This window comes from Hypomesus transpacificus, chromosome 14 (genome assembly GCF_021917145.1).
Source record: "Hypomesus transpacificus isolate Combined female chromosome 14, fHypTra1, whole genome shotgun sequence".
NCBI classification, from domain to species: Eukaryota; Metazoa; Chordata; class Actinopteri; order Osmeriformes; family Osmeridae; genus Hypomesus; species Hypomesus transpacificus.
Genome location: NC_061073.1, coordinates 16086530 through 16112761, shown reverse-complemented (window position 1 = coordinate 16112761; position 26232 = coordinate 16086530). Strand labels below are relative to the sequence as shown.

Genomic DNA, 26232 nt, shown 5'->3' with positions numbered 1-26232 from the left:
TAGAGGAAGAGGGAGATTACTCAACTTGCAGCACAAACAGGCACATGTGATGTTGGTGACGCATCTTGTTGTTTGCAAAACAGTTAGGCACAATTAAATCACACTAGATTTACATATGATTATGTACTAGATATACCAACCTAGGACACAGTCAAGGTCAGCAATTTGGAATAAATATTACAAATAAAATCTAACACAGCTCACACAGAATAAAACCGTATGAGAACCAGGCATCTAGACAGGGGCTTTGTCTATCAAAAAATACAAAACAATATTTCCATGCATTTTACATGATTTTATAGAGAAACCTTTAGCAAAAGATTTGTGTTAACATCTTTTAAGTATTATATTAGCTGTTTACAAATGAACCAATGTGAATATAAACTAGCATGCTTTGAGGGCAACATACAGTTATTTTGCATAAACATTGTCCATTATTTTTGGTAGCCACATCACCAGAATCACTTTTGCAACAAGACCCACTACGTGTCACACTAGCTCACAGTCACATAGGCCAGTGACCATTATGATGTCTATGGAGATGTACACTGCCATGTTGTGAGCTGTTCTAGACCGATCTGTTACAGCATGGTGCTAGCTGCCACAGAGAGAGAGCGAGAGAGAGCGAGAGAGAGCGAGAGAGAGCGAGAGAGAGCGAGAGAGAGCGAGAGAGAGCGAGAGAGAGCGAGAGAGAGCGAGAGAGAGCGAGAGCGCACGCTGTGAAAGTGAGGAGAGAGCAGTGGTGATGTGGTGCAGCCCTTGATCTGCATAGTAAACTTTACAATTGCACAGGACTTCCCCTTCTAAGCCATGACACGGTGCAAGGCCAAGGGCAGCCTGCCAGATGAAGCTGAAGGAGGGGAAGAAAGAGGGGAGGGGGAGAAATAGAGGAGGGGGAGAAAGAGGGGAGGGGGAGAAAGAGAGGAGGGGGAGAAAGAGGGGAGGGGGAGAAAGAGAGGAGGGGGAGAAAGAGAGGAGGGGGAGAAAGAGAGGAGGGGGAGAAAGAGAGGAGGGGGAGAAAGAGGGGAGGGGGAGAAAGAGAGGAGGGGGAGAAAGAGGGGAGGGGGAGAAAGAGGGGAGGGGGAGAAAGAGAGGAGGGGGAGAAAGAGGAGGGGGAGAAAGAGAGGAGGGGAAGGGGTTGTTCAAAACCAAGACTAAGCACCGACACTCTGGACCGAGGAGAGAGGGGGACGACGACTCAGGCCTCTTTGGTGTGCAGACTCAGTTCAGTGAAGCCAGAGGCTTAAAGACGTAGTGGGTTGCTTGTGGGTAGCCTGTGAAGGGGGGGTATTTGTATGCATGTGCGTGCCTGTGTGAGGAAGGTGTGTGTATGTGCGTGTGTGTGAGGAAGGTGTGTGTGTGTGTGTGTGAGGAAGGTGTGTGTGCCTTTGCCTGTGTGTGAAGGTGTGAGGACAGGGGGGGGTCAAGCTAAGGCCACTCATGGTGATAACGCTTGCCGTTCTTCTTCTTCTCCTTCTGGAGGTGTTCCAGCTCTGCCTCGTACATCATCTCCTGCATCAGGTACTTCTCCCGACGCATGCGCTCACACAGGCCCTTGGGCATGTCCGGGATCAGGTATGCAATGAAGGACTTGATCCCATACACCAGGTGCTAAGGGTGCAATGTAAACCTTGTCATTGGAAAAAAAACTTTTCTACAATTCTATATTTTAGTTTGTGTGAATTCATGGACCTCGAAGATAAAATACAGTATTATGGTTAGGTTCAATGTTATGTAAATAATACATGAAGTAAACTAGGTTTACTGACTTTCCGTCAAAGTGAATAAAGGTAATTGCGTGCATTACCCAAAAGATAAATAATAAGAAATATAGAGGAAGAGGAGGAGAAAGGAGGGGAGAGAGAGGATTCTCACTCACCTCAAACACGATGATGAAGGCTAGTCTGGCGGCCAAGACGTGCCAGAACTGCAGGGTGAAGTCGTAGGGCACCGGGCTCCAGGGGGGCGCCCTGTAGTCCCTGTACCTGCAGAACCTGGTCTGGATTTGGCTGCCGTTCTTAGGCTCCCCCATATCGAACACTGACAGGCTGCTGTTCATGTAGCCTCGTAGGCACCTAAGGGTAAGAGAGGCTCGTCACCAGTTGGAAAACACTTTCTGTTTCTCAGACATTCCTTAACCGCTCAGCCATCTGACTCCCCTGACAGTCAAATATAGATGTACTCCCGTTCGGGTGAATGGAGACGGACGTACCTTTCGTGGCGGTAGCCCTTGTCCACACACGGCCCGTATTTGAAGGCATAAACGAAGCGAGGGATGTAGTCGGAGGTGATGGCAATGACAAAGGCATTAGTGATGACTGCCAGCACGCCGATGCCTTCCAGTATGCCATGCCAGATGCCTGCACAGCAAGACAAGAGAGCTCGCTCAGAACATTCAGCTCCAGGTAGCATTACCCGACGTGTGAGTAAGCAAAACGACAGAGCAGCCCACACACACACCACCCGATGTGAAGAGGAATTGAAATCGATCGAGGTGGTGGGTGTGAAGGCTAGAGAAACGGCCTCACTCAGGGAGAGTGGCAGAGTAGAGGGACACCAGCTGACCTATGTCGGTGGCGCGGGCAGGCATGGGTCTCCTCCACTGAGTGACGAATTTGTAGGCGTCTAGGCGGATCTCGATGATGTTGTTAAGCAAAGCCAGGAGAGGAGCCAAAGGGAAGGCAGCCACAAAGATGGTGGTGAAGCCAAACTGGAGAACTGAGGGGAGGAGAGGAGGGGGTTGTGGGGAGGGTCTGAACAGGACTGACTGAACACAGCTCCAGTACCAATCCAGATACCAACATTACACATCCAACTGTAACAACTCCATTTATGAAGTCACGTCTTCAAGGAAAAGGTCGAAGGTAACATTTTGAAAAGAGGATCATACCCATTTCTAGGTATTCATCAACAAGACCGTGAGCGTTCATTGGTTGCAGGTTCCAGTCTTTGTCCCACTGTGGAAGCTGCACTTTGTTCTCTACATTCTGCCCTCCTTTCTTCATCTTCCGTCGAGACCACCAGTTCTGCAGCAAACTGAACAGCCAGGAAAAAATGTTGGCTGTCAACTCAAACCAATTATTTCTGACAAAGCACTGCGGGAGCACTAAACTCAGCGCACTAAAGAGGATTTGATTTGTTTCCGCACAAGAAAGGGACCTTTCATGTGGAAATAAGAAATAATGTGGATCTGTTTCATTGTTGAATCAGCATGCACCTCATAAAACTGCCCAGAAACGACAAAATCGTGGAATGATGTCGATCGGTAACTCAAAGAAATGACTGCACCGGCATGATCATGTGATTTTAGGGGTGAAACTGTCTCATCAACTCTGAAGGGATTGTTGGACAGACATACACAGGTAATTGTTTATGGAAGTGCAGTACTTACGGATAACCCAACTCCATAAAGTTGTTCCAGATCTGCTTCAGAACCATAATGACTCCCATTTGCAGGCACAAGTCGATCAAGCATCCACTGGGGTGGCACTGATAATAGATACAAATCGATTAAAAAAGCGGTAAACAGTATATCCATACTGCAATGTCATGCTTGGAGAAATACTAGTGTATTTCCTCTAAATGATAGAGCTTTACTGCATATTTTATTTTGAACAGTATTGTAACTAAGATTCATTATAAGGGAGATTAATGACTCTCATTACTGTGTGAATTTAGTAATCATGGAAATGATCACAGAAATGATAAATCTCTTCAATATTCGAAAATCTCCGCCCAGATGGAAGGCAATCACCAATTCCTACAGTGTTAAAATAATAACCTGGTTAATGGCTTTGCAATTGTACTCACCTCCTCCAGTCTCCACCTATTAAATAGCTTATTGTATTTCCCAGGCCTGCCAGCAAACCTAAACATAATGAAATTGACAACATTAGCTTACAAATTCAATTGTCCAATCTGTAATAACTGTTAGTGGGGAGAGGATAGAAACAGTGGCCTGATCTCGCATTGCTGATGACATAGACCATGCAGAGAAATAATAACATTAAGGATGGCAGGGAAGAAGGAACTAGAAAACAGAAACTGGGGAAGGGAAGATGTGCTGCCAAACTCCAAAGGAAATTGAATGTCCTGAGGCCCGTAGCTCATAAAGAAAATGTCTAGCTACATTTATTGGGGAGATGGACTTTTGAGTCGCTTACCTTCCAAGGAAAAAAGCAATGTAGAATGTGGAGCTGTTCAAATTGACAAACTGGAAGAGGAACATCTTGAGTGCAAAGCTGTTTTCCCATTCTGACTCTGTGCGTGGGTGCTCTGTAGGGATGACAGTTTGAAAGTGCAGTTGTCATGTGTCTATCAAACCTGTGACATGCTACGGTGAATGTTTTACAGCATGGCAGTAATGCTCACCCAAGTTAGTGAGCAGATAAGCCACCTTCTCATAAACCTGATGAGAGAAAAAATAGAAATGTCCATCAACTGTGAATGAGGAAATGACAGCAATCGACAATCTGCAAGATGAGCATCCCCAAACTAGCTTCTGACATCACGTCAGGCCCTCCCAACACCTGTCCGTCTGTATGGTTCATTCAGCACCTGCTTCTTAAGAAACACAGATACAGACGAGACAAACACCCACCACATTCAGAGACATGATGATCATAAAGTTGATACAGACACCAGTGCCAGAGGTAGCAAACTGCCAGTTCTTCTTCACAAACTCCCAGTCAAACGATGCAAACTTTTCCATGGCGATGAGTCGGAAAACCACCACGGCAAAAACAGCTGTCAAAACAAGGGAAATCTGGAAGCAGGGAGGGGAAAGAGAGGAGTAGAAAATCAAACAAGGCTGAAAAACAAACTGTAATTGAATCTTCAGTGGATCTAATGGACATCTAGATAAAGCATCTTCTCAGGGTGTTGCTTTAGGGTATTCCATCTCATTTGATGCTTTGGAATGGAAATACAATGGGAGACCGAGTCACATTTGTTCAGCATGCTCCGAAATACACAACCATCTACAGCAGGGGGAGCTGTGCGGCTGCCAGACTCCCACCGGTTGTACATTCAGAGGAAAAGCCCATCCTGAACCTAGTCAGGTCGCAATGGCAGGCAGTCGGATTACTCATGAGGTGAGAGGGGGGTTTTACCATGAAGAAGATTCCAGACACAGACACCATGAGCCGGCTGAGTTTGTCTGTGAAGGGCTGAAAGGGCTCAGGCTTGCCGGACACAGGGTTCACTCTCTCCACTCCGGAGTACTTGGCTTCAAACTGGGGCCTCAACTCCTCCTGAGACACACAGAACGCCATGCATCCCGTTATCACATGACCTATCACATGACCTGCATCAGCCTCTTTCAACCCACCTAGCTGTCAACTAGAACACAGTTAGACATTGTTAACACTGGGTGAAATGGTTGTAAATCTATTACAGAGTACGACCAACTGACCTCTTCTTCCTCCCAATCGATGAGGTCCCAATCATAAGTCAGTTCAGCCCTCCTCCTCTTCCAGAACTCCAGGAACACAGTGGCTGTGAGATTCCCACAGGGAAGGATGTAAAGAAATCAATCAAAGGTATTGATCATGTCGACACCGTAGAGATGGAATTCATATTCCTGAAAGACATGGCTCATGCGTTTCAGAGTGATGTTGAGTGAATGTTGTTCTGAAACAGTAGGTATGTTTCTGGTGTAGACTGACATCTGTGACCAGAACTGCGCATAAGATTGGGACACACCTATGGATATTTTCAGTGAGAAAGTACACAGCACCAGTCTGCACCCTCTAAGTCTATTCAACTCCACTTGCTGTTGAAGTTTAATATAGCTCGACCCACTTTTTTTTGAAGAAGCAGGGTAAGAAAATCAGTCTTTTCAGATGCCTGTGTTCTGTCCCTTGGGCTAACCATTTTTTCCCCCCTTTCTCATCCTCTTCTCACATGCAGCAGTCCGGGAGTGCAGTCAGTGGTGCAATGATGCAGCCTCGGCCACACTGCCCCCAAAAAATCTCAGAGCTGGATTCCGTAGTCCCTGCAGTCACTACCAGGCCACTACAGTCGCAGACTGGACCTCCCTGCGACCTCCATTTAGCCCAACCAGAGGACAGGACAGACCAGCCCCCTGCCGTAGCAGTCAGGATCATTCATCTTGTCGGTTTGACAAGCAGATCCAAGCCGTGTACAGTGCGGTGCAGTAGGCTTGATGGCGAGCTAGGGACACTCGCTTTGGGAACAGGTGCACAAGCGTCAGAACAACAGTGGCATATCGCCATGCTGCAGTGTCATGTGGGTGGAGGACAGAGGCCAGCCTCTCATATCGCCATGCTGCAGCGTCATGTGGGTGGAGGACAGGGGCCAGCCTCTCTCCCTACCAGGAGCTAATTATATGTAGACTTGATTGGATAGAGATTTAACTCAAGGCTTTCCAATACTGATTTATTAGTCACCTAATGGCCTGTTCAATGGTGTATTAACATTGTATTCCTTTTGAACTTTTCTCCAACTACAATGTAATCTCAGATGAATACAAATGTTTCTTTGAAAGCTGTTCACCGTGGGGAACAGAATCCTAAACATGTATTTGCACGAAGATAACTTCAAACCAAAAAAAACTGCATTCACCTACCCCATATAGCCATGAATATCGCGAAGAACACAGTTCCCCCGTTGTCAAAAAGATAGGTCACCTGAAAAAAACACACAATATACATACGAACACCCATTACAGTTGTACAATATTAGTTACTACCGTAGAAAGTACAACTATTGTGCAACTTACACAGGCCTTTAATGACCATCGTTGACCTAAACTTAATTAGCACTGCAGTCTGAAATGAAGTTCCATGTAGTGATAAATGAACTGACCTTTGCATAGACACAACTATCATTCAGTCTCCAAGGAGGACAGTTCTCCTCACACATAGGACACATGATGGTGGTGTTGTCTTCACAGATCTCCTTACTGAAGACAGAACCCAGGAGAGCATGTCAGACACAAGGTCAGCGTTAATGAGACAGTCAAACAAATGGCAAAACCTAGGAAAAAGGCACAAAAAAAAAAAAATACACAGAAGTATTTATGTGGATTGTGGAGGATGTTAGGGGTCTGTACATGAGGCCCTGCTGTGGGGTGTCTGGGTCTGACCTGACTTGGCTGGTGTCCATGGTGAAGAGGCCATAGAGGAAGACAAATAGACCCACCAGGGCTGCGGGGATCAGCATGCCAGTGTACCATCCCAGCCAGGCAAAATACAGGCCTATCTTCTCTCCAAAGTACCGCCTGTCGGGAGGGTGAAGGAGAAGAAGACAGATTGCTGTAGCAACAACCGGCCCACATGACAGGCTGACTTTTCAATTAGAGTTTTATTCAGACATTAATCAAACCAGAGACTTGTCTCACTCTAGGGAAATGTTCTCTGGCAGGCAGAGTACAAGGGGAGAGAGCACAAACCCGTGAGATACTGAGCAAATCACGGCTGGTTACCTTATGAGGTCCAGAGGCTGGTATTTGTACCAGATGCCCCAGCGAGCCCACCTCTCATACAGCAGGTGTCGGTGGTTCTGTGCCCCGTGGGTCTTAATGGGGTGCTTGCTTTTGTAACCACCCTGAAATCGCAGGCCAGAAACAAGCACGCTGTTCGTGAATGATGCATGAGTGATGTAAACCAACACTCAACAAGTCCAGCTTGGACACATTTTATGATTATGAACTGTACCTCGTGCGGAGGAAACGCAGCCTCATATGTGCCATTGCCCAGTAGTCGATTGATACCTGGATAGAAACAAATCCATCACACACACACAAAACCAAACAAACCTGAATAAGTACCAGAAGTCCACTAGAACATTATTAACTATTTAAATCCACTCCTCAGCTGTGATTATAATATACTGCTTTATGTAACAGTACTGTACTGTAACAGAGTTCGTCGGGCTTAGAGTACTTGATTGTTTGGAACCCCTGAGACAGCAAAACTTTGATTAGCCGCTCGTTCGACATAATTGTGTCTTCTGCTTTCTGTTCGGCCAAGTGTGGTTAGAGTTTGGAAGGGCCACAAGGCAGGATAGTGTGGACGATATCATCTCATTGCAAGGCATAATCCTAATTGCATCGATTCATTGCTGTATCATTACAGCAGTCTAAACTGTATGAACTTGGAGAACATTTTTTACCAGCAACTCTAGAAATGAACGGTGAATACTAAATGCGTAGACAGTTAGTGGGGAAACCATGACAAACAAAACATACATCACAACAAACATAACACACGTAAACACAATTAACACAGACAGACTCTGGTTTTTAAGTTTCTCAGTTGAAATGACATCAGTCGGCTGATTTCAACCCAACGTGTTTATACATGACGTGTTTATTTGTTCCTGCATATACTGACAACTACGTAGAATGATCCATGATCAAGACCTACTTGAGAAGAACATGAATCAACACTGTTGTCCAGTTTCTACTAGTTCAACTGCCCAGTGGCACCAACGTGTACATACGCACCTTCCCAGGAGTTCAGAGACTGGGCAATCATGATCCGGTCATGGTGACCATAATAATTAAGGAGAGACTGACAACAGAGGGGAGGAGCTGTTGAAAAATGGAGGAGATGTAACTAGAAACGCTGTCCGACACACAGACATGCTGTACATAGTAGGGGGGGGGGGGGGGGGGGGGGGGGGGGGGGGGTGCTACTGGGGGGGGCGCAGCAGTCTGACGCTGTACGGCCCATTCATGGAGAGACTTAACACCAGGAACATTGTAAAGAAGGGTGAGCCATGAACATACATACTAGAAGGCATTTCCACTGTAACTTCCATATGAGTGGACGCGTAAGGGACAAATAGATTGATATTCATGTGGTTGGAATGAGCAAGAGACATATGGATGAAAGCCTGAATATCCTGATGGAGCCTCGTCTTCCGTGCAAAATATGCAGCTGCCTCGGATAATGGATTTATTACTACTGTGTTACTACTGTGTTACTACTGTGTTACTACTGTGTTCACAGCACAGCTCAGAAGTAGTCCTGCTTGGAATAGTCGATTGTGAGGTCACGAGCACTAGAGAAGGGGATTGGTCACTCCTTTGCCAGATCTGATCTCATTTGTTGGCGTGGAGAAGAGAGGTCAGCAGTATTAAAATATTACTGTTGAAATCCCACAGGCCCTTCAAGGCTAAACCTTAATCAGCGAAACATGTCTGCAGTAGACTGACAAGGGCTTTTAATGCGATGGACAGTTTGGGGTTGGAGAGAGAGAGAGAGAGAGAGAGAGAGAGAGAGAGAGAGAGAGAGAGAGAGAGAGAGAGAGAGAGAGAGAGAGAGAGAGAGGGGGGGGGGGGGGTGTCTGAGTGCCAGTGCAAAAAAATAAATACATAACAGCCAGAAGGAGAGGATCAGCCATTTTTTGGACGGTGCCAATGACGACAGCGGCTCACATTTGAATCAGCCGCCGGTGTAACACATGGAACTACAACTCCCAAACCTCAGCTCCAGTTGTCCCACTGAAGCCAGTACATCTGAAGAGCAAAGTATCCTGTCTCTTACTGTGCTACATCTGAGAGATGTCAGCTGACACTTACAAGAAGGCCCTCACAACGGTCTTAGTAAGTTTGGTAAAGAAACAGGACAAGAAATACATAGTTGGGACATGGACAAGGGAACACAAACAGACAGAGGCAAGACAGGAGGACAGACAGCAGGAAAATGGAAATTAGAAAACTAATGGCAACGTGATATAAATTAGTGCCTTGACTAGAAATTACTGACTGACTGACTCACTCAATGGATCAGGAAAAGCAGGCCTTTGTTATCTCTGATCCAGACAAGGCACAATTTACATGCATCACCATGCTGAATTCATTGATGGGATGAAAACGGATGTTATCATTCACATTTATTTCAGATGTGTATGATAAATAAGACCTTTTTTGTCCAATGAATATTGAGTCTAGATGAACCATTGCAATCAAAACATCTAAAGATGTACAAAAACAGTTTTTTGGCCCCCATAAGTAATGATGGTGTATTTGCGTACTGGACACAGGCAGATCCAGCACTGGTTCATACCCATTTTTGGCTTCCCATCCTCATACTTGGTGCGCTGCAGAACGTGGTGGACGATCCTGCTTCTGGTGGAGTTGGAGAAGAACGTGTGCCTGTTGTTGATAGTGAAGCTGAGGAAGAAGGACAAAGTATGTGTTACCTATAAAACTGTTCATTTGATAGAGACACCCACACTTGGTTTGCAGAATAAAGAGAGATTACCCCCCTTCCAAAAAGAGGAATTAGTACTGCTGGCAAATCAACATTGGGTTGGGTTAGCTCCATAAACACATCTTTGAAAATGAGAAACAGAAGATTAAGGGATGATCCAAAGACTGCAGAACTGAAGAAATAAACACAGTTTACATTCAGTCGTTATTCTTTCGTGCCCTTCCCTCTGGCTGAACAACACAGTCCAAAGACTTCCTTGGCTCTTGTGGGTCTTAAAAAAAGTATCTTGGCATAGAAGATGGCCAGAACAAACAAGCCACGTTGCAATTTTGCAGACAGATACTCAATCCTAAAATATTATTAACACATTTTGTGTGTGTGTTTGAGTCTCTGTCGCTCACTGGTGCATACGCGCTCTGCTGAAGGGGGCTGTGTAGCAGTCGGTATCCTCCAGGTCAGGCAAGGCCTCTTTATCCAGCTTCATGGGGTTTTTGGGGAGCCAGCTCCTAATCTGACGACATCTCTGGCGGAACCTGCTACATACAGACACGGACACACGGAACCGCGGTATGAGAACATTGTAGTATTCAACAAAACAGTTTGTAGTTTGGACAATTTCACTCGTAAATGTTTGGGATGAGACAGTCTTTCAGAATCCCTCCATCCTAATATCCGTTCCAGACAATATTATCATCACTCACAGTGTTTGTTTTGTAGACACATTTCTTCAGGGTGACTTATAAAGCTTAAAAGCTCAAATCCAACATTCTTCTAGGAAACCGGATTAATCCTGAATTAATTAAACCCCCCTCAGGGTAGACAGAGCTCAGTGAAAGTTCAATTAAGGAAGTCCCCCTGGTTGAGACAATGACAATCCATTCTCGTTGACCTCCCTCCAGCCTCCAGCCTCCATTTCAACACCCAGACCAAGCTCCCAACACGCAAGAGACAGCCCAGCTGGGTGGAAGGTGTTTTTTGGTGGACGAAATGCTTTTGCAGAATACCAAGGACAAGTTCACAATGTGATGTCACTCCACTTACCTGCTCAAAGCTTTGCTCTTCCAGTCGGTAAAGTAACATTTCTTTCTGAAACAGATTATGAGAGTAAAAGCTCACAGAATGACCTGACCCCACATTGTAGTAAGTAGTTATGCATCAGTACCTCCAGCCCAGACACACTACAGCACCAACATACCTGAATGGCATCCGGATGTTCATCTGCTCTGCGTATTTGCAAAGAGTGTCCCAAGGAGCATGGATCTTGACAAACATGATGTCATTGTTGGTCAGAGAGGGCTTTCAAGAGCAAGAAGAGGTACCAGGTTAGCTCATGCCAGTATCTAAACCCTGTAGAACTGTCTGCTTTCTTCTCCCACAGAGAAACGAATAGCAACAACATGTGGAGTTTGGAATTACAAACTCATGCAACCACTTTGTGCGTGTTACATTTGACAAAAACTGCTAAAGTAAAAGCAGGATTTCTGTGACAGGTTTCCTCCTCACATCAAAGCAGTACAGAAAGTCAGGTAGGAAGTGCTTTGTGGAGAGGGTTTCTGATACATTCCTTTCAACCGGAGAATGTAGTTCAGTTTATCATACCTCCTTCTCAAGCATCAGCCCCTCAGCACGCAAGTTCCTCTCAAAGGTGCATCTCTTTTCCACTTGAGGACTTGACTTCTTGTAGACCAGGATGTAGTCGATGCGTTTCTTTCCATCCCTGAACAGGAGTCCTGATGAGTTGGCTCGTTTGTATTTGCTCTGCAGAGAGACATTGTTTTAGCTTCTTGGTTTCTGAATTAGAGATTTAAATTCAGAAAATGGGTCTCAAAAAGATTTAGATTTAAGGCATAACTCTTGATTTTGTGACCAGTCAATGTCTGCGATAGCAGTAATTTCAAGACAGGTAAAAATATGGGGGTCATTCTGTTTAATGGGTGTGGGTGCAGGAGTGTGCTACCTGAACTGAATCAGTGCGGGCCTCTAACTTTGCACGGATGACAGGTTTCTGTATTATAAACGAATCATCTGCCCTCGCCTTACAGGAACTAGAATCGTCTTCCCTCTCCTTACAGGAACTATAATCGTCTGCCCTCGCCTTACAGGAACTAGATTCCGACTCTTCTGCATAGAGGTCCTTGATCGTTTCTGTAAAAACAGAAACAGAGACAGCATTTACACATTGTAAATATTCTGCTTTCATGTGAATATGAAGGAGTGATTAACCTTTGAGCTGGTATTTTAGTCCTTAAGATAAACATTTAATCATGAAACTATAAATAATCTATAAGCATCCATAAAAAAATAAAAGAGAGACTTTATGCGTCAGGTAAAATGGCAGTAAAGCAAAAAATGTCTGTGGTGGGAGGTCAGCTGTTGCTGGATGGTACTGTAAGCTAAGCAGCCCAGACATATTTGTCACTGATTCAAGCTTGGTCCATATAAAGGAATCTATGTTTGACTTGAATATAGCAAGGTAACCAGTTTCACAGGACACAACAAAACAGCTGCAGTTGAGGGAAGGTCAGTTTTGATTTGGGGAACTCATCTTTAGACAGGAAGCAGAGGGCAAAACCAAATCATTCCACCCTGGCTTTCATGGTCTGGAGGCTTTTGGTTTTATCAGCACTCTCTAATCCAAAGAGGGGATTGCAGTAGAGAGCTCTTTTATCCTCTGTAGGTTGTGGGATCAGGGGAGAACGAACAGTGTCATTAATGGAGGCGGAGCTTCCCAGAGTGGATAGGAACAGTCTATCCCTCATTGCCTAATATGGCTGCTGTGTTTTAGCATGGCACTAATTAAAATGATCACCATCATTACAGGGATTGTAGAGCTCATCCATCTGTTCATATCTAGAGCACATCGAGTATATCATCACAGCTTAGATCATAAGCCTTTAATAGATTAAATATTCCACATCACTACTCACAACAGTGTTTTCTGTGGCAGATCGATTCTGATACTATTGAGGGCTCTACTTCATAAAACACATTGGGGATTAAGTTCTACTGGAACAACTTCCTGTATTCAGGGCACAGGCTGGATACACAGATGAAAGCGTAACTGGGATCAACTGGGATCCATGAACACGCATGTTTCTTTGCCGTCTGCATCAGTTTAGGACTGAAACAGGATTCAGCAGTACCCCCCCCCCCCCCCCCATTTGCAACGGCTGATCATGCTTAGATAGAGTTTTTTCAGTCAAGCTTATTTGGAAAGCGAAATGGTATCTAAATTCCCTTCTGCTAAATATTTCATTAAAAAGGCTGAATAATTCCTCTGTTCTCCTCAAAGGCAGCGCCACAAAGTGATGACTTGCTGCTGGCTACAACAGTTTGCCAGGATCTCTTCCTATTTCTGGCGACGTTTAACAGCCACTCCAGTATAAAATGTATACGCTACATAATATAAATCCTTGAGGGCAAAATGTAAGCATTTCAAATCAATATGATGCATTTGCTGTCACCCACTCAATACAAAGATCAATGAACAAGTATATAACTACTACGATCGCTTCTCACCACAAAAAGCATTCCAAGAGTACCCAACACAGCAGCTGAGTAAATCACCATCATTATCAATCAGCATGATATTTATTACGGTGGTAGATACACTGAGTATTTATTTTGTGATATACGCTGACGACTCTGAACCCTTATAGAGAGTAAAACGTTTATAGATGCTCCTTACAGCACTAAACGTTGTGGTGAAAAAGTCACGACCAGTGCTTGACTGACTGATAGAGTGACTGACCAGCAGGGCATGCAGACCAGCAGGACATACAGACCAGTGGGACATACAGACCAGCAGGACATACAGACCAGTGGGACATACAGACCAGTGGGACATACAGACCAGCGGGACATTCAGACCAGCGGGACATACAGACCAGTGGGACATGCAGACCAGTGGAACATTCAGACCAGTGGAACATTTAGACCAGTGGGACATACAGACCAGTGGGACATACAGACCAGCGGGACATTCAGACCAGTGGAACATTCAGACCAGCAGGACATACAGACCAGTGGGACATACAGACCAGCGGGACATTCAGACCAGCGGGACATACAGACCAGTGGGACATACAGACCAGCGGGACATTCAGACCAGCGGGACATACAGACCATTGGGACATGCAGACCAGTGGAACATTCAGACCAGTGGGACATACAGACCAGTGGGACATACAGACCTGTCTGGGGGGGGAGGACAGTGCAGGATGAGCTGAGGCTGACGCTGTGTGTCAGGACAGGGACAGCCTCGTGTTTGACCTCTGGACTCAGAGGCACGGACAGGAAGTGGTTGAGGTTCAGAGGGTGCGTCTGGCTCTGGGCCAGACAGGGCAAGCTGCGACGGGACGGCTTCAGGGTCTTCTCCTTCAGGATCTCACTGATGCTTGTGTGCATGCCTGGAGGACACAGGAAGAGAGGGGAGGGCAGGGGAGGAGGGTAGAGGGGAGGGCAGGGGGGTAGAGGGGAGGGCAGGGGAGGAGAGGGGAGGAGGGGAGAGGGGAGGGCAGGGGAGGGCAGGGGAGGAGGGTAGAGGGGAGGGCAGGGGAGGAGGGTAGAGGGGAGGGCAGGGGAGGAGGGTAGAGGGGAGGGCAGGGGAGGAGGGTAGAGGGGAGGGCAGGGGAGGAGGGTAGAGGGGAGGGCAGGGGAGGAGTGAGACGGCGTGAATCGGTTGTATCAGAGGAGTCCATCATGTCAAGGTTTACCATGATGGTCATGATGTCATTAGCATCAGCGTATTTATGACCCTTTCATCCCATCAGATAGATGGTACTCCGTTTTTGGAGGTATGACACTCCTGGGAGGGCAACAACAGCTGCTTACAAATGACATCTGGCTAGAGCGTGACCAGGTAATCATGGTTTTGCTTAGGACAGTAAGCAGCTTCGCACGTATGAAACGGTCATATGCTTCAAGGTTATTCTGACGTCATGCACAAGCACAGTATAAAAGAGAGGTAAACGTGTGTCAATAATGTTTAATGATTGACATTTTCCCATTAGCAGCCACAGCGATAAAGCATCTAATTAAGACATATAAAGCCATTTATGACAGCTGATAATCATAACAAATAGGCAACTATCAACTGCAAGCCTGACCTTCATATGACTTTCCATCATGATTCTGCCACGCTCACACGTTTATTCATGAAACGCACTCTAATTTTCAAACGTGCCTCTTACACATGGAAGAGAACGTGACTCTCACCTTCAGGGAAAAAGTCTCATAACGCCCCTCTGCAATGCTCAGCTGCATTGATAATCCTCTCTCACTCTCTCGCCCTCACCAACCCTGTGCTGAAAGGGGCTGCAATAACTCATTTTGTCTCACTGCGTTGATTTCAGTAGGATTTCCCTGTGTTGTTGGGCGAAACAACCCATTTAAAGATAAGTTATCTGGCCCAGGGGAAACACCGATCACACCGTTTATTCCTCTGCAGAGATATGAAATGTGTGAAGCTAAGTGTGCTTAAGGCTACATGATGAATAATTGAAAAAGCTGAAAAACCGCAGGGATTGTGAGCCACATTAAAAGAATCCTCTCACAGCCAAGTCAGTCGTATTTCAGTCAACAAATTAATAGTTCTGTCCAGATTTAACCCAGGTACTGGCTGATAACCAGGCATTACTCTATTTAGCTCTCAGTACTGTCAAAAGAAAATGGTGACAACCAAACACAAATACCTGCTGCACTATTTTGAAAAGAATACTCTGTCTCTCAAAATGTCATTTTCTAAACTTATCTTTTAATAGTCTGGTTATTTATAAAGGCCTGATTCCACCCAGACAGATTTATGACTAAGTGATACATTTACATGAACTGTGGGCCCAGAGTCCTACAGCCAGTCACCTGGGCTATAATTCCACTGCCTTTGGGGTTGACAAAAGCTGCAATCACTTTGTTATTTAAATTAAATGGTCAGTTAGGGAACACAGCTCACAGTCTCTCCAATACAACAACTATAAGACAACTCTCCTGGGCAGTAACTCCCTGGTTTGGTGAAATAATGATCAAACGGTAGATATGCAAGGTAGTCTACAATCCCAGGAGACTCCAGCTAGTCTCAGCATATCTAAAACAATCAGATCAGTCTACAGGAGTGAGTCTTGATGATCCCAAATGACTCCCATGTTTAAAATAGTCCTACAAATTGGATGGGCTTGCTATAGTGTGAACTTTCCATCATGGATATTCAATACAGAGTTGCTGCCAACTCATCTCACCACTCTACAGGGGACAGAAGATGGGTTGGGCATGAGGTTTGCCCAGATAAACACCACAGCATTGTGTGTAAACATTTGATGTACAGCATGTGTGCTTCAGTTCGGCCCCACTAGCAGGACAGATGGGTGCTTGTTTTTGAAAACACCGCATTGTATAAGTCTATATAAATATATAAAGGGTTCATCTAACGTGCAATCCTGCTTTTAATCTGACTGTGGGCTGGCTAAAACTGTTTTGTTGGGAGAAAGTTAATCTTTTGTGCGTTTGCTTGTGTGTGCACAAGCAATTGTGTGTCTGTGGACTTGAGCATGGATTCTGTACTATTGGTGGAGGAGACTGAGTGTTTGGCAGTCGAGTGTGTGTACAAGTGAGTCGAGTGTGTGTACGAGTGAGTCGAGTGTGTGTGCAAGTGAGTCACAGAAAAAGAGACAAAAAAAGGTTGGATTGGACGAGAAAGAAGATAAATAGTGTGACTGACGTGGGGAAAAAAACGAGATATTTTCTATTCTCACCACATCAGCATGACTGAGGCCCCTTACTGCAAACGTGGGTACACACACACAAGATGTGTTTTAGTCAGAGGGGTGGCTGGCAGTGCTTCAGGAAAAGTTATGATCCAGGAATTGAATTTACCGGGCAGCTTGCCTATGAGGATTTTGTGATGTGAGATTAAAAATGTTTTTTCATGTGCATAATGAGTTTGGTGGGGTGTTGCGATATGCGCTTATGTGTGTGCGCAAAGATTTTTGTATGGGTTTGCCAAGAACTTATGCATTTTTCATCAAGCAGATGGTTGTACATTTACACATAAAAATATCCATCACAGTGGACAGTAGTAAGTCTTATCTCATTTTTGTTTTATAGATCGGACAGAAATATCTTCAAAAGGTTAATCAGAGAATACATGCAATTGTAAATAAACATTGGATGGATTCTTTGAATGATCCAGCGTGGATATGTAAACATAGGCACTACCTAAATGAGTCAGGATAGAATCCGATACCACCACAATTTAACCCTGCCCTTCCATTGGCCCAGCCTGAATAAGAAGCCAAGACAGAAACTACAGGGAGCTTATTTTCTGAAGGGATGTTGCAGATAGCAACAAGATGCTGTGAATTCAGGTCAGTGGGCTTTTTCCCATATTTCCTTCATGTTCCCATATGAAGCATAAATTGAATTATTCATCTGTGCTCAGTCTCAGCCTGAGTCTTCCCACTTAAGAGTGGAGCACTTCCCATCAGGATATTTTTAAGTGTCTGGTTCCCTGACACTGGGCATATAAGGGTAGCCCCACTGCAGGGGTACATAGAAAAACAGGTACATCACAACTCTGCTACCCTCACCAGATTACAGCCTGGAGCCAGGAATAAATACAACTTCTACTGAGGAAACTATTTTTAAGCCATTTGTGTTGTTTTCTTATCTCCTGCTTGGCACGATATCATAATACAGACTCTGCCGTGTTCAAAGGGAGGTTGTCCTGTTTTATCAGAGCGCCAGATGGAATCTTGAAGTTGGCATAACAGTACTTAAAATAACAGTACAAGTTATAATATCAAACAAATGAGATTGCAAAAAACAACAGTTTTAAGCAATCAAATGGGCGATGTGAAAAGACTATTATTTGCAAAGTAATTAGATTTATCCTCCATAGAGACAGTTTCTTGGCTGAAGGCTATCACGTGTTGCTTGGTGGTCCGACCCTGAACACATCCAAGCCCAGATGGTTTATAGGCCTCTGAACTCTGAACAGTCTTATACAAATTTGGCAGAATCTCCTATTGCCTCATTTCAGAGGATTAAACATCTGGATTCTCCTCTCAGTCTGTGCCTTTTAATCTATCTGTCTATGTCACAGCTTGCCTCTGCACCCTCCTACAGAGAACTATGTAATGTCCCTGGATTGGTTGTGATTCTTCCTATGACAAAATGATTTTCTGCAAAGCCTTAGGTCCATGTGGTTAAAACTGTATTAACATTCTGTGTACCTGCCCTTACTTCAGCAAACCAAGTCTATCTCATAATCAGAGGAAGATATGGGTTTTACAAAATGTGTACAGTATTCAGAATTTGTAAAGCAAACTTTATTTTAGCTAAACCAGAGTAGGATTCACCATTCTTTCACCTCATGCTTCAAAGAATAATTATGAATTATATCTATATCTATTAAACCATCTGTGTGATGACATAAGAAAACAGGTGGCCTGCTTGTGGATGTGGGGGTGCTGGGTAATCAAAAGTTCAGGCAGTCCTTCACTGAACACATGCCACAATATTTAACAAATATCCATTATTTCAACATTTAATATTTTCCAAAAAGAAATTCTGTCCTTCAAGTTTACATCACAAATAAGCCCAAATGTTTCCTTTTCATATTTGGAAATAGTCCTTGTCGGTGGTGTTTCTGATGTGACAATGTGGTCTGCTGAACTGAAGTTCATTTGGAGTGTTTATACTGTGGAGTCAATATCTTATTGCAAAGTCATAATACCTAAACTGAGACATCAAGCTATCAAATACTGCCTCTCGAGGACAGATTCCAACTTTTGCTTTTACCATCATAGCTGCTCAGACTCAAATGTGTTTGTGTTCTGATGCAGAAGGAAATCAGCATGGATGCCTGAGAATTCATCACCCATAAATCTTGACTAATAGGACTGCTAATGTAGTGATCATCAATCATGCTATCCGTGAATAAAGTTGCTATCATTTCTCTGCATAAGCACAAAATTCACCAGTGAGATCTCATGAGCCAGCTAGAAAAACTAAACTCCTTATTTCCAAAAAAGGAGTGCTTGTCAGCAGTACAGATATCATCACTAAGGACAACTCTAGGCACAGAACTCTGAATACACAAGCAATAATGAACAGCAACTACTAGAATCGACCTAATCCTTTACAGAGAGCCAGACTTTCCATGATCAATATCAGAGACAGTGTTATTGTTTTAAAGCAGCATACTTTTCTACTGTGTGCATTACCTCGCACATTAAAGGGGTCAAATGTGCCAAACTGAGCACTAATTTCATTTCATCCAGTCAAACATGCCGTGGGCATCTGACAGCAGTATATCTCTACATTTTTACAGAGGAGAGAAAACCTAAAAAAGGGAAAACTTGCAGGCTCTTGACAAAACAGACATGTGCTAATCTGACCTGGAGTTGGACTAAGTTGTATTTCTTGCCAGCTTCCTTTCCAAAACAGTGTTAAGATGGATACCAGCATAAAGTGCAGATTGATGCTGCCTCTCACATTACCTTTGAATGTTTATTTTCCATTAGATCACAGATAAATCAATTATCTGCAGTATCAACAGCCTGTCTGGTGCTATATTATACAAACACAACCACTCAGCCTTTAGGATGCTGTTGTTACAAGATGATGTATGGTTTGAGCATCTCTAGTGTTTTCTTGCTGCTTGTCATTGTGAACTGTCATGTTCATTTTAAACCTTTTGATAATCTCAATCTAGTTTAATTGTACTGTGGCTACAATTAGAAATGTAATGGAAATGTACTTCAGATAAATAATAAAGACTACTGTAAAAAAAGAAACAGAGACCTACTTTAGGAAACTGAACATTTTAGTGCAGGGTCATGGAAGTAATGTAGTAATTGTCATCGTGTTCCATTAAGCTCACAGACAATTACAAGATGTCGGTTTTAAAATAATGTATTTCAAATCGCAGCATCGCAAAACTACTCAATACACATATCTCGGACGTGTGTGAAACAGTTTCGTCATTTTTACCGTGGGCAAACTCACAACAACTCACAACAACGCTATGCGTCACATAGCATACAGTTCTAGCGTGTGTCAACATAGGTGCATTAGCGTTCCAGAACACATTTCGCAAACTATAAACAAGGTACAAAAGTACTCGTGACTACGTAAGACCTGACTAACGAAACGAACAGCATCGTAACTACAAACCTTTTTGCTGCTTGAAGGACTGAATAGACCCCGAATGATGCACCATTGCGCCGTTTGATTGATTTCCACAGTAAATTATATTCCTTATTTTAAACAGCAATATTGCTGAATACATGTGAAACTATAGTGGGATTGCGTAGGTGGTCTTGCAGTTTCCATCCATACCCAACGATTTCTAGAGCGATGCGCAAACCCTCAACACCTGTCTAAGCTCCGCATGCTCCCCCATCCATGGCTGTTGTCATGGTAACGTACTGTAGAGGAGGTCCTACGTTGGACAGTTTGTCTTGATCAGTGAGGACTTCAAATATTGCTCCAAATAAATGATCTATCTCGTCAAAACAGCTAAGAACAGCTTTCAAGGCGCACACATCACATTTTCTTTTAAAACACTCACTGGCCTCTTTATTAGGTACACCTGTATAACTGTATTTAGGCATGTGGATATGGTATGGTTAAGATAATCCAGTGAAGTTCAACCAAAGCGTCAGATGTGGAAGATCAATGTGCATCATTGTTGGTGCCAGTTGGGCAGGTATGAGTATTTAACTGCTAATACTGCGATTTTCGTGCACAACCATCTCTAAGGTTTACAAAGAATGGTAAAAAAAAGGAGAACATGTCAGGCGAGTGGAAGTTCTTTGGGCAAAAATGCCTTGGAGATGGCAGAGGTCAGAAGAGATTGTCCAGACTGGTTCGAGCCAAACGTGTCCCATATAGGCTTAAACCTTACTCCATGACCACGGTTCAATTCCAGAGTGGGTCATTTCATGCATGTCATCCCCTCTCTCACTCCCTGCCTCGAATGTCACTATCAAAATCTAAAAAGCAGAACGTGCCAGAACATAAATTAAAATAAAAAAAACGAAAGGAAACTAAAATAACCACTTGTTACAACCAAGGTACCTGTATGGCGAAAAGTATCTCTGGATGCAAGACACATTGAAGCTTGAAGCAGATGAGCTAGACCAGAGGAGCACACTGGGTGCCACTCCTCTCAACTACGAACAGGAAACGGTGGCTTCAATTTGAACAGGTTCACCACAATCGGATGATAGAAGACTGAAAAACCTTGCCTGGTCTGATGAATCACGATTCCTGCAGTATCATTCAGATGGTAAAGTCAGAATTCAAGCTGGTAGTGGTGTAATGGTGTGAGGGATGATATTTTCTTGGCACACTTATGGCCCCTTGGTTCCAAATGAGCAGTGTATAAATGCCAAAGCCTTCCTGAGTATTGTTGCTGACCATGTTCATTCCTTTATGACCACATACCCATCTTCTAATGGCTATTATTTTGGTGCAGCGCCAAAATTGTGGAACTCTTTACCATTGCAGATGCGTCAGTCGGACTGCATCTGCCCGTTTAAAAATCCTACAAAAACATATCCGTTTAGAATAACTTTGACTGATTAGTAGTAGTGTTTCTATACTATTTAGTTCATGCATTTTATAATGTATGGTGTCTTTGAGTTACTTGAAAAGCGGCAAAAAAAGCATTATTATTATAATAATCGTAAAGAGTTATTTTTTATTTTTTTGTACATCTTGCTTCACTGTACTAATCTCTACAGTCACCAGATCTCAATACGATAGAACACCTAATCTTGTGGCATTGGAGATTCGCATCATGGATGTGCAGCCGACTGTCAATATAGACCAAAATCTCAAAGTTTACTAGAACATTAGTCAGGGTGAGACCTGTTAATAATCAATACACCTGTGTGGCACTACTTCTATGTAGATTATTGCAACATAGTACAAACATCCACTCAGTCAAAATCATAAATGCGTTTTAAGAGTTTTTCCCCCCAAAAAATGAATTCCACAAGGTCATTGATCTTATCTCAATGGCAATGGGACAGAACAGTTGCATCCCTCCAATCAGAAGCGACTTAATGTTGGTCATTGTCACAAAGGAAGGAGGAGCCTAGTCACCTCCGTTTCATAATTTGGCAGTCACATGATCATGACCTGTTCAAGGGCATACCCATTACCGATACGTAGTCTCAATAGCCCAACGATTCCATTCAAGGCTGCCTACTTTGAGAATCTCTGTCTGTGGTCTGTGGTCTGGAGTCACAGACATTAATACCATCTGCTTCCTCGCAGCTCAGCAGGTCCCTTCTCTTCCCACTGCTGTGGTATTTATGGAGGACTGGTGGGAAATGTAGCGCATGCCACCTTGATACATTTCACTCGGCAATGCAATTAGCTTCTGTCTCAGCTTCTGGGCCAATAATAACTTAAATAAGTAGCTTTTAAAAAGTGACTCCTTAAAAAAAGAAATCTCCACCACTTCTATCTGTTCATTTACACATGTAGGTCAGGTGTTTGTGCAAGTTTCAGGAAAGGTTTTACTGCCATCTAGTGTTTCAAGTGGTCATGACGCGCTACAACATCTAGTGCAGTATGTTGACTCTTCCGATGGTTTTTTACACATATCCAGAGCCATGCACTGGGGAGGCACATGCACATTTTATTAGTACATGTAATAAAGGCATAATAAGGCTTATTTGTCCTTGATTTACACATCTGGAAAGACTGGTCTTATGACTGCTTTGATAATTAGATCAAAGCAGTCTCTCCACTAAAAAAGAGCATAAAAGATTTGCGTCGTTGCCTTTACATTTTGTGAGCTCACCGTTTGCGCCTGCCAATTTTATTCACTCAAATTTTTGGCCCCGTTTCATCGTCAAAAAGGGTCCAAATGATTTTCAGGCAAGGCAGGAGGGGGTGGGGTCCATAGACCAGAATCCTCTTAACTGATTGGCTAGCCAACCATGCGCTTGCTTCAGTTGGTCCCTGTCAGTTTATTCAGTTTTACACTGGCACATTTTTTAGATCCTAATTTACCTTCATATATAAAAGGTACCATCCAAATTGCTCTTCAAAATAAAAGGCACAAATGAATCTTTATTTGAAAAAGAGCTTGAGTCTATCAGGCAAATTGCTGTAATTTTCCACATAATGCCTTTACATTGATTTAAAAAAATGTAGTTTCCTGTTGAAATAGTTTTCATTCTAAGAAGCACCCACAGCCCCAGGACAGCATATCAAGCCATCTAAAAGCATTACCATTGATGTCTCTCTCTAGCACTCAGTGTTAAGAGTGCAATTTGCTGATATGGCTATTTTACTAGCTCAGAGTAACCTGACAGAACCTCTCATACACTTCCTGTCAGACAGGTATTACAGAGCTGGGCATTGTTGATGACTCCTCTCTGTCTCCAGTGTTGATTCCAGACTTCCTGCCATCCTGACACGCCCCCCCCCCCCCCCCCCCCCCCCCCCCCGATGCAGTAGCGAAGGGAGACCGAAGAGAAACGGCATCATTGTCGTTCTTGTCACGGCATCGTCAGTTTTAGAGCAAAGCGGTTAGGCTCTACTGACAACGCAAGAGGCCATCTTGGATTCCTTGAGAGAGACTCACCCGAGTCCAGCTCGGTATCCCCAGTGTGAGCGCTGGTGTCCAGGGAGGAGCTCCAGGAGACCGAGTGGCTCAGGCAGGGCTGTGGAGGAACAGGTGTGGCCCCTCTGGCCCCGGGGTCCTGCAGCACCAGCAATGGCTGGGTGAGAAGGCTTTCCTCGTGACATGCTTCTGCAAAAGAGGAGCCACACATACCTGTTCTTTCAGGGTTACTTTTCTTTTGTTTTTCTTATTGTAGCTAGAAACTCCTCCTGAGAACTGCTTTACTTAATATATTTAAGTCATATATCATATTTCCTATGAAAACCTATAGGATTACGTGTTTAGATACAGCAACCCAAACAGGAGACCACAGTAATACTCCTCGTATTGCTGGACTCATAAATGTTTAACACTTATCAAAAAGACTTTGATACATGACACTAATGGAGGACAATAGGTCTTTTCTAATAACTTGGCTTCCTAATCAACTATCTCATACATGCATTCATAAGTACTTTGAACTTTCCAACTGCTAAAATATTTACAGTGGCAGTATACTTAAAGAATAATCATTGCAAACATAGGGGCTCATTATAGTTTAAAACATATTTTCAGATATTTCACTTGCTACATTTCAATGGTTGACCATAGTTGTAGCTATGTTGGGGGCTTTGCGCCAGACATTGAAATTCTAAAACGTAATTCATTTTCGCATTTCCCCCCACCAAATTAGGAAAGGCTACATCCATACTGGTCTGACCTGTACCTGGGTCAAAACCTGTTGTGCAGGTTTGACACGCAGAGCACATCCTTGACCAATACAAAAATAGTCCCAATACCACATGTTTGGCCTAAGGTAGGCCTTCTAAATCCTTGGGCCACTAAGAACACACGCCATAGGACTTCTTGCATGTAATCCTTGCAAATCTATCTTTGTAAATCACATAGTAATTAAGATTAATTTTATTCATGACATCATATGTATGTTTTGTTTTTGTTTTCCTTTTCTTTATCCCTGAGTCCACGAGCATCATTATCAGCACCCGGATGTGTTGATGTGTCTACGTCCCCTCACTCTGAGAGGACGTAATGATCATCTCTACGTTCGGCCTCATTAGGCTTGCGGAAACAAGATGCCTCTGAAATGGAGGCACAGTGTGACTCAGCCCTGCTCACAGAGGGAATTACTTATTTTGCAAAGCATTCAGGAAAAATATTTTATAAACAAAGCCCTGAGGGATCAACAATCACATCTCCCTCTTGAGTCTCCTCAGATGTGGTTGAAATGAGGTGATCATCTAAAATGATGATTTCAAGAGCATTTGTCATTAATGGAACTTGAATCAAACATGGTCGATGTCTACTGTACAGTTAAAAGTTTGCTATTAGCAAATATCGATTGGTGAGAAGGAAAATCCTTTGAGCTTCCTGGTACATGAATAATCTATTCAAAATATACAATTTTAGTTGGGACTTAAGACACACATTTCCGCTGCACTCTACTCAGGCCTAAATGGGAATATGGTTTAAGTGTGTGCATGAATCATAGCGATGAGTAACAGTGAACGCATTAGTTTGCAACAGCCTAAGTGACTGTATTCAACCTACTGTAAAAACATGACATCATCCTCTTTAACTTGTTGATTATCAGGAAATAGCAATCAATAATGCCGTTAAAAATGTAAACATTTTAATCACTGAGTTGACCAACATCACTCTGTGTAGTGTTATTGTGTATTATTGAAAGAAACAATGGTTTCATCGAGTATTATATCGCCATAACTATCAATGTCACTCAGACTGAACTTGAGTTACTTTCGTGGTGTAATTTAGATAATTTCCCTTTACATCACATATGTCAACCTGATGGACAGCTTTATAAAATCGAACAAGTTGGTGTTTAATTGTTTTTTAACGAAGCAAAAACTTAGTAGCAACTTCATCTGTAGGCTATTGTATGCATTAAATAATAATTTTACAATGTAATACTGCAACTTTGACACTGACAAACCTGTGGACGTATCTCTATAAAAACCTTCACAAAACAGCCTGTTTTACTCGTTTTAGTCTCACCGCACAAACAATAGGCTACGGCATTAACACATTTTACACATATACTGACTCTGGCACATTATATTTCGAATTTGTCCAAATTTCTATAAACAAACCAACCCAAGATTGTTTACTCGAGCATCACATTATCCATAATTAAAAAGTAGATACACGTTACCACTTGCTCGCTTGCTTTTGGGCGGTAGGACAACTGCTATAAACTGTATACCTAACTTTGAAATCTAAAGTTAGCGATTCCCACAGAAGAGAAAGGTAAATAGCATTTTTCGGATCTCCAACTAATTAACCTACCTGAAAAACTACCGAAGACGACATGGCATTTAACTTCCATAGCATGTCTGTGTCCTCTAGCTATTCATCGGATGATCGCCAAATGATTCCCAGTGAACCATG

At 43.5% G+C, this 26232-nt stretch overlaps 1 protein-coding gene across 1 annotated transcript; it reads right to left on the bottom strand.

The window, feature by feature from the left end:
• Positions 1-1359: 1359 nt before the first annotated feature.
• On the bottom strand, positions 1360-26232 carry ano3 (anoctamin 3). The gene is made up of 26 exons (XM_047034503.1): positions 26131-26232; positions 23788-23955; positions 14378-14593; positions 12142-12329; positions 11784-11942; positions 11380-11480; positions 11226-11270; positions 10586-10720; positions 10038-10144; positions 7680-7735; positions 7448-7569; positions 7109-7243; positions 6829-6925; positions 6590-6650; positions 5414-5496; positions 5112-5252; positions 4601-4765; positions 4372-4408; positions 4164-4275; positions 3811-3868; positions 3392-3489; positions 2891-3036; positions 2566-2718; positions 2213-2360; positions 1880-2075; positions 1360-1611 (listed from the first exon to the last, which is right to left on the bottom strand). Exons 1-26 carry the CDS (start codon positions 26168-26170, stop codon positions 1429-1431), a joined length of 3150 nt encoding a protein of 1049 aa, XP_046890459.1. The 5' UTR covers positions 26171-26232; the 3' UTR covers positions 1360-1428.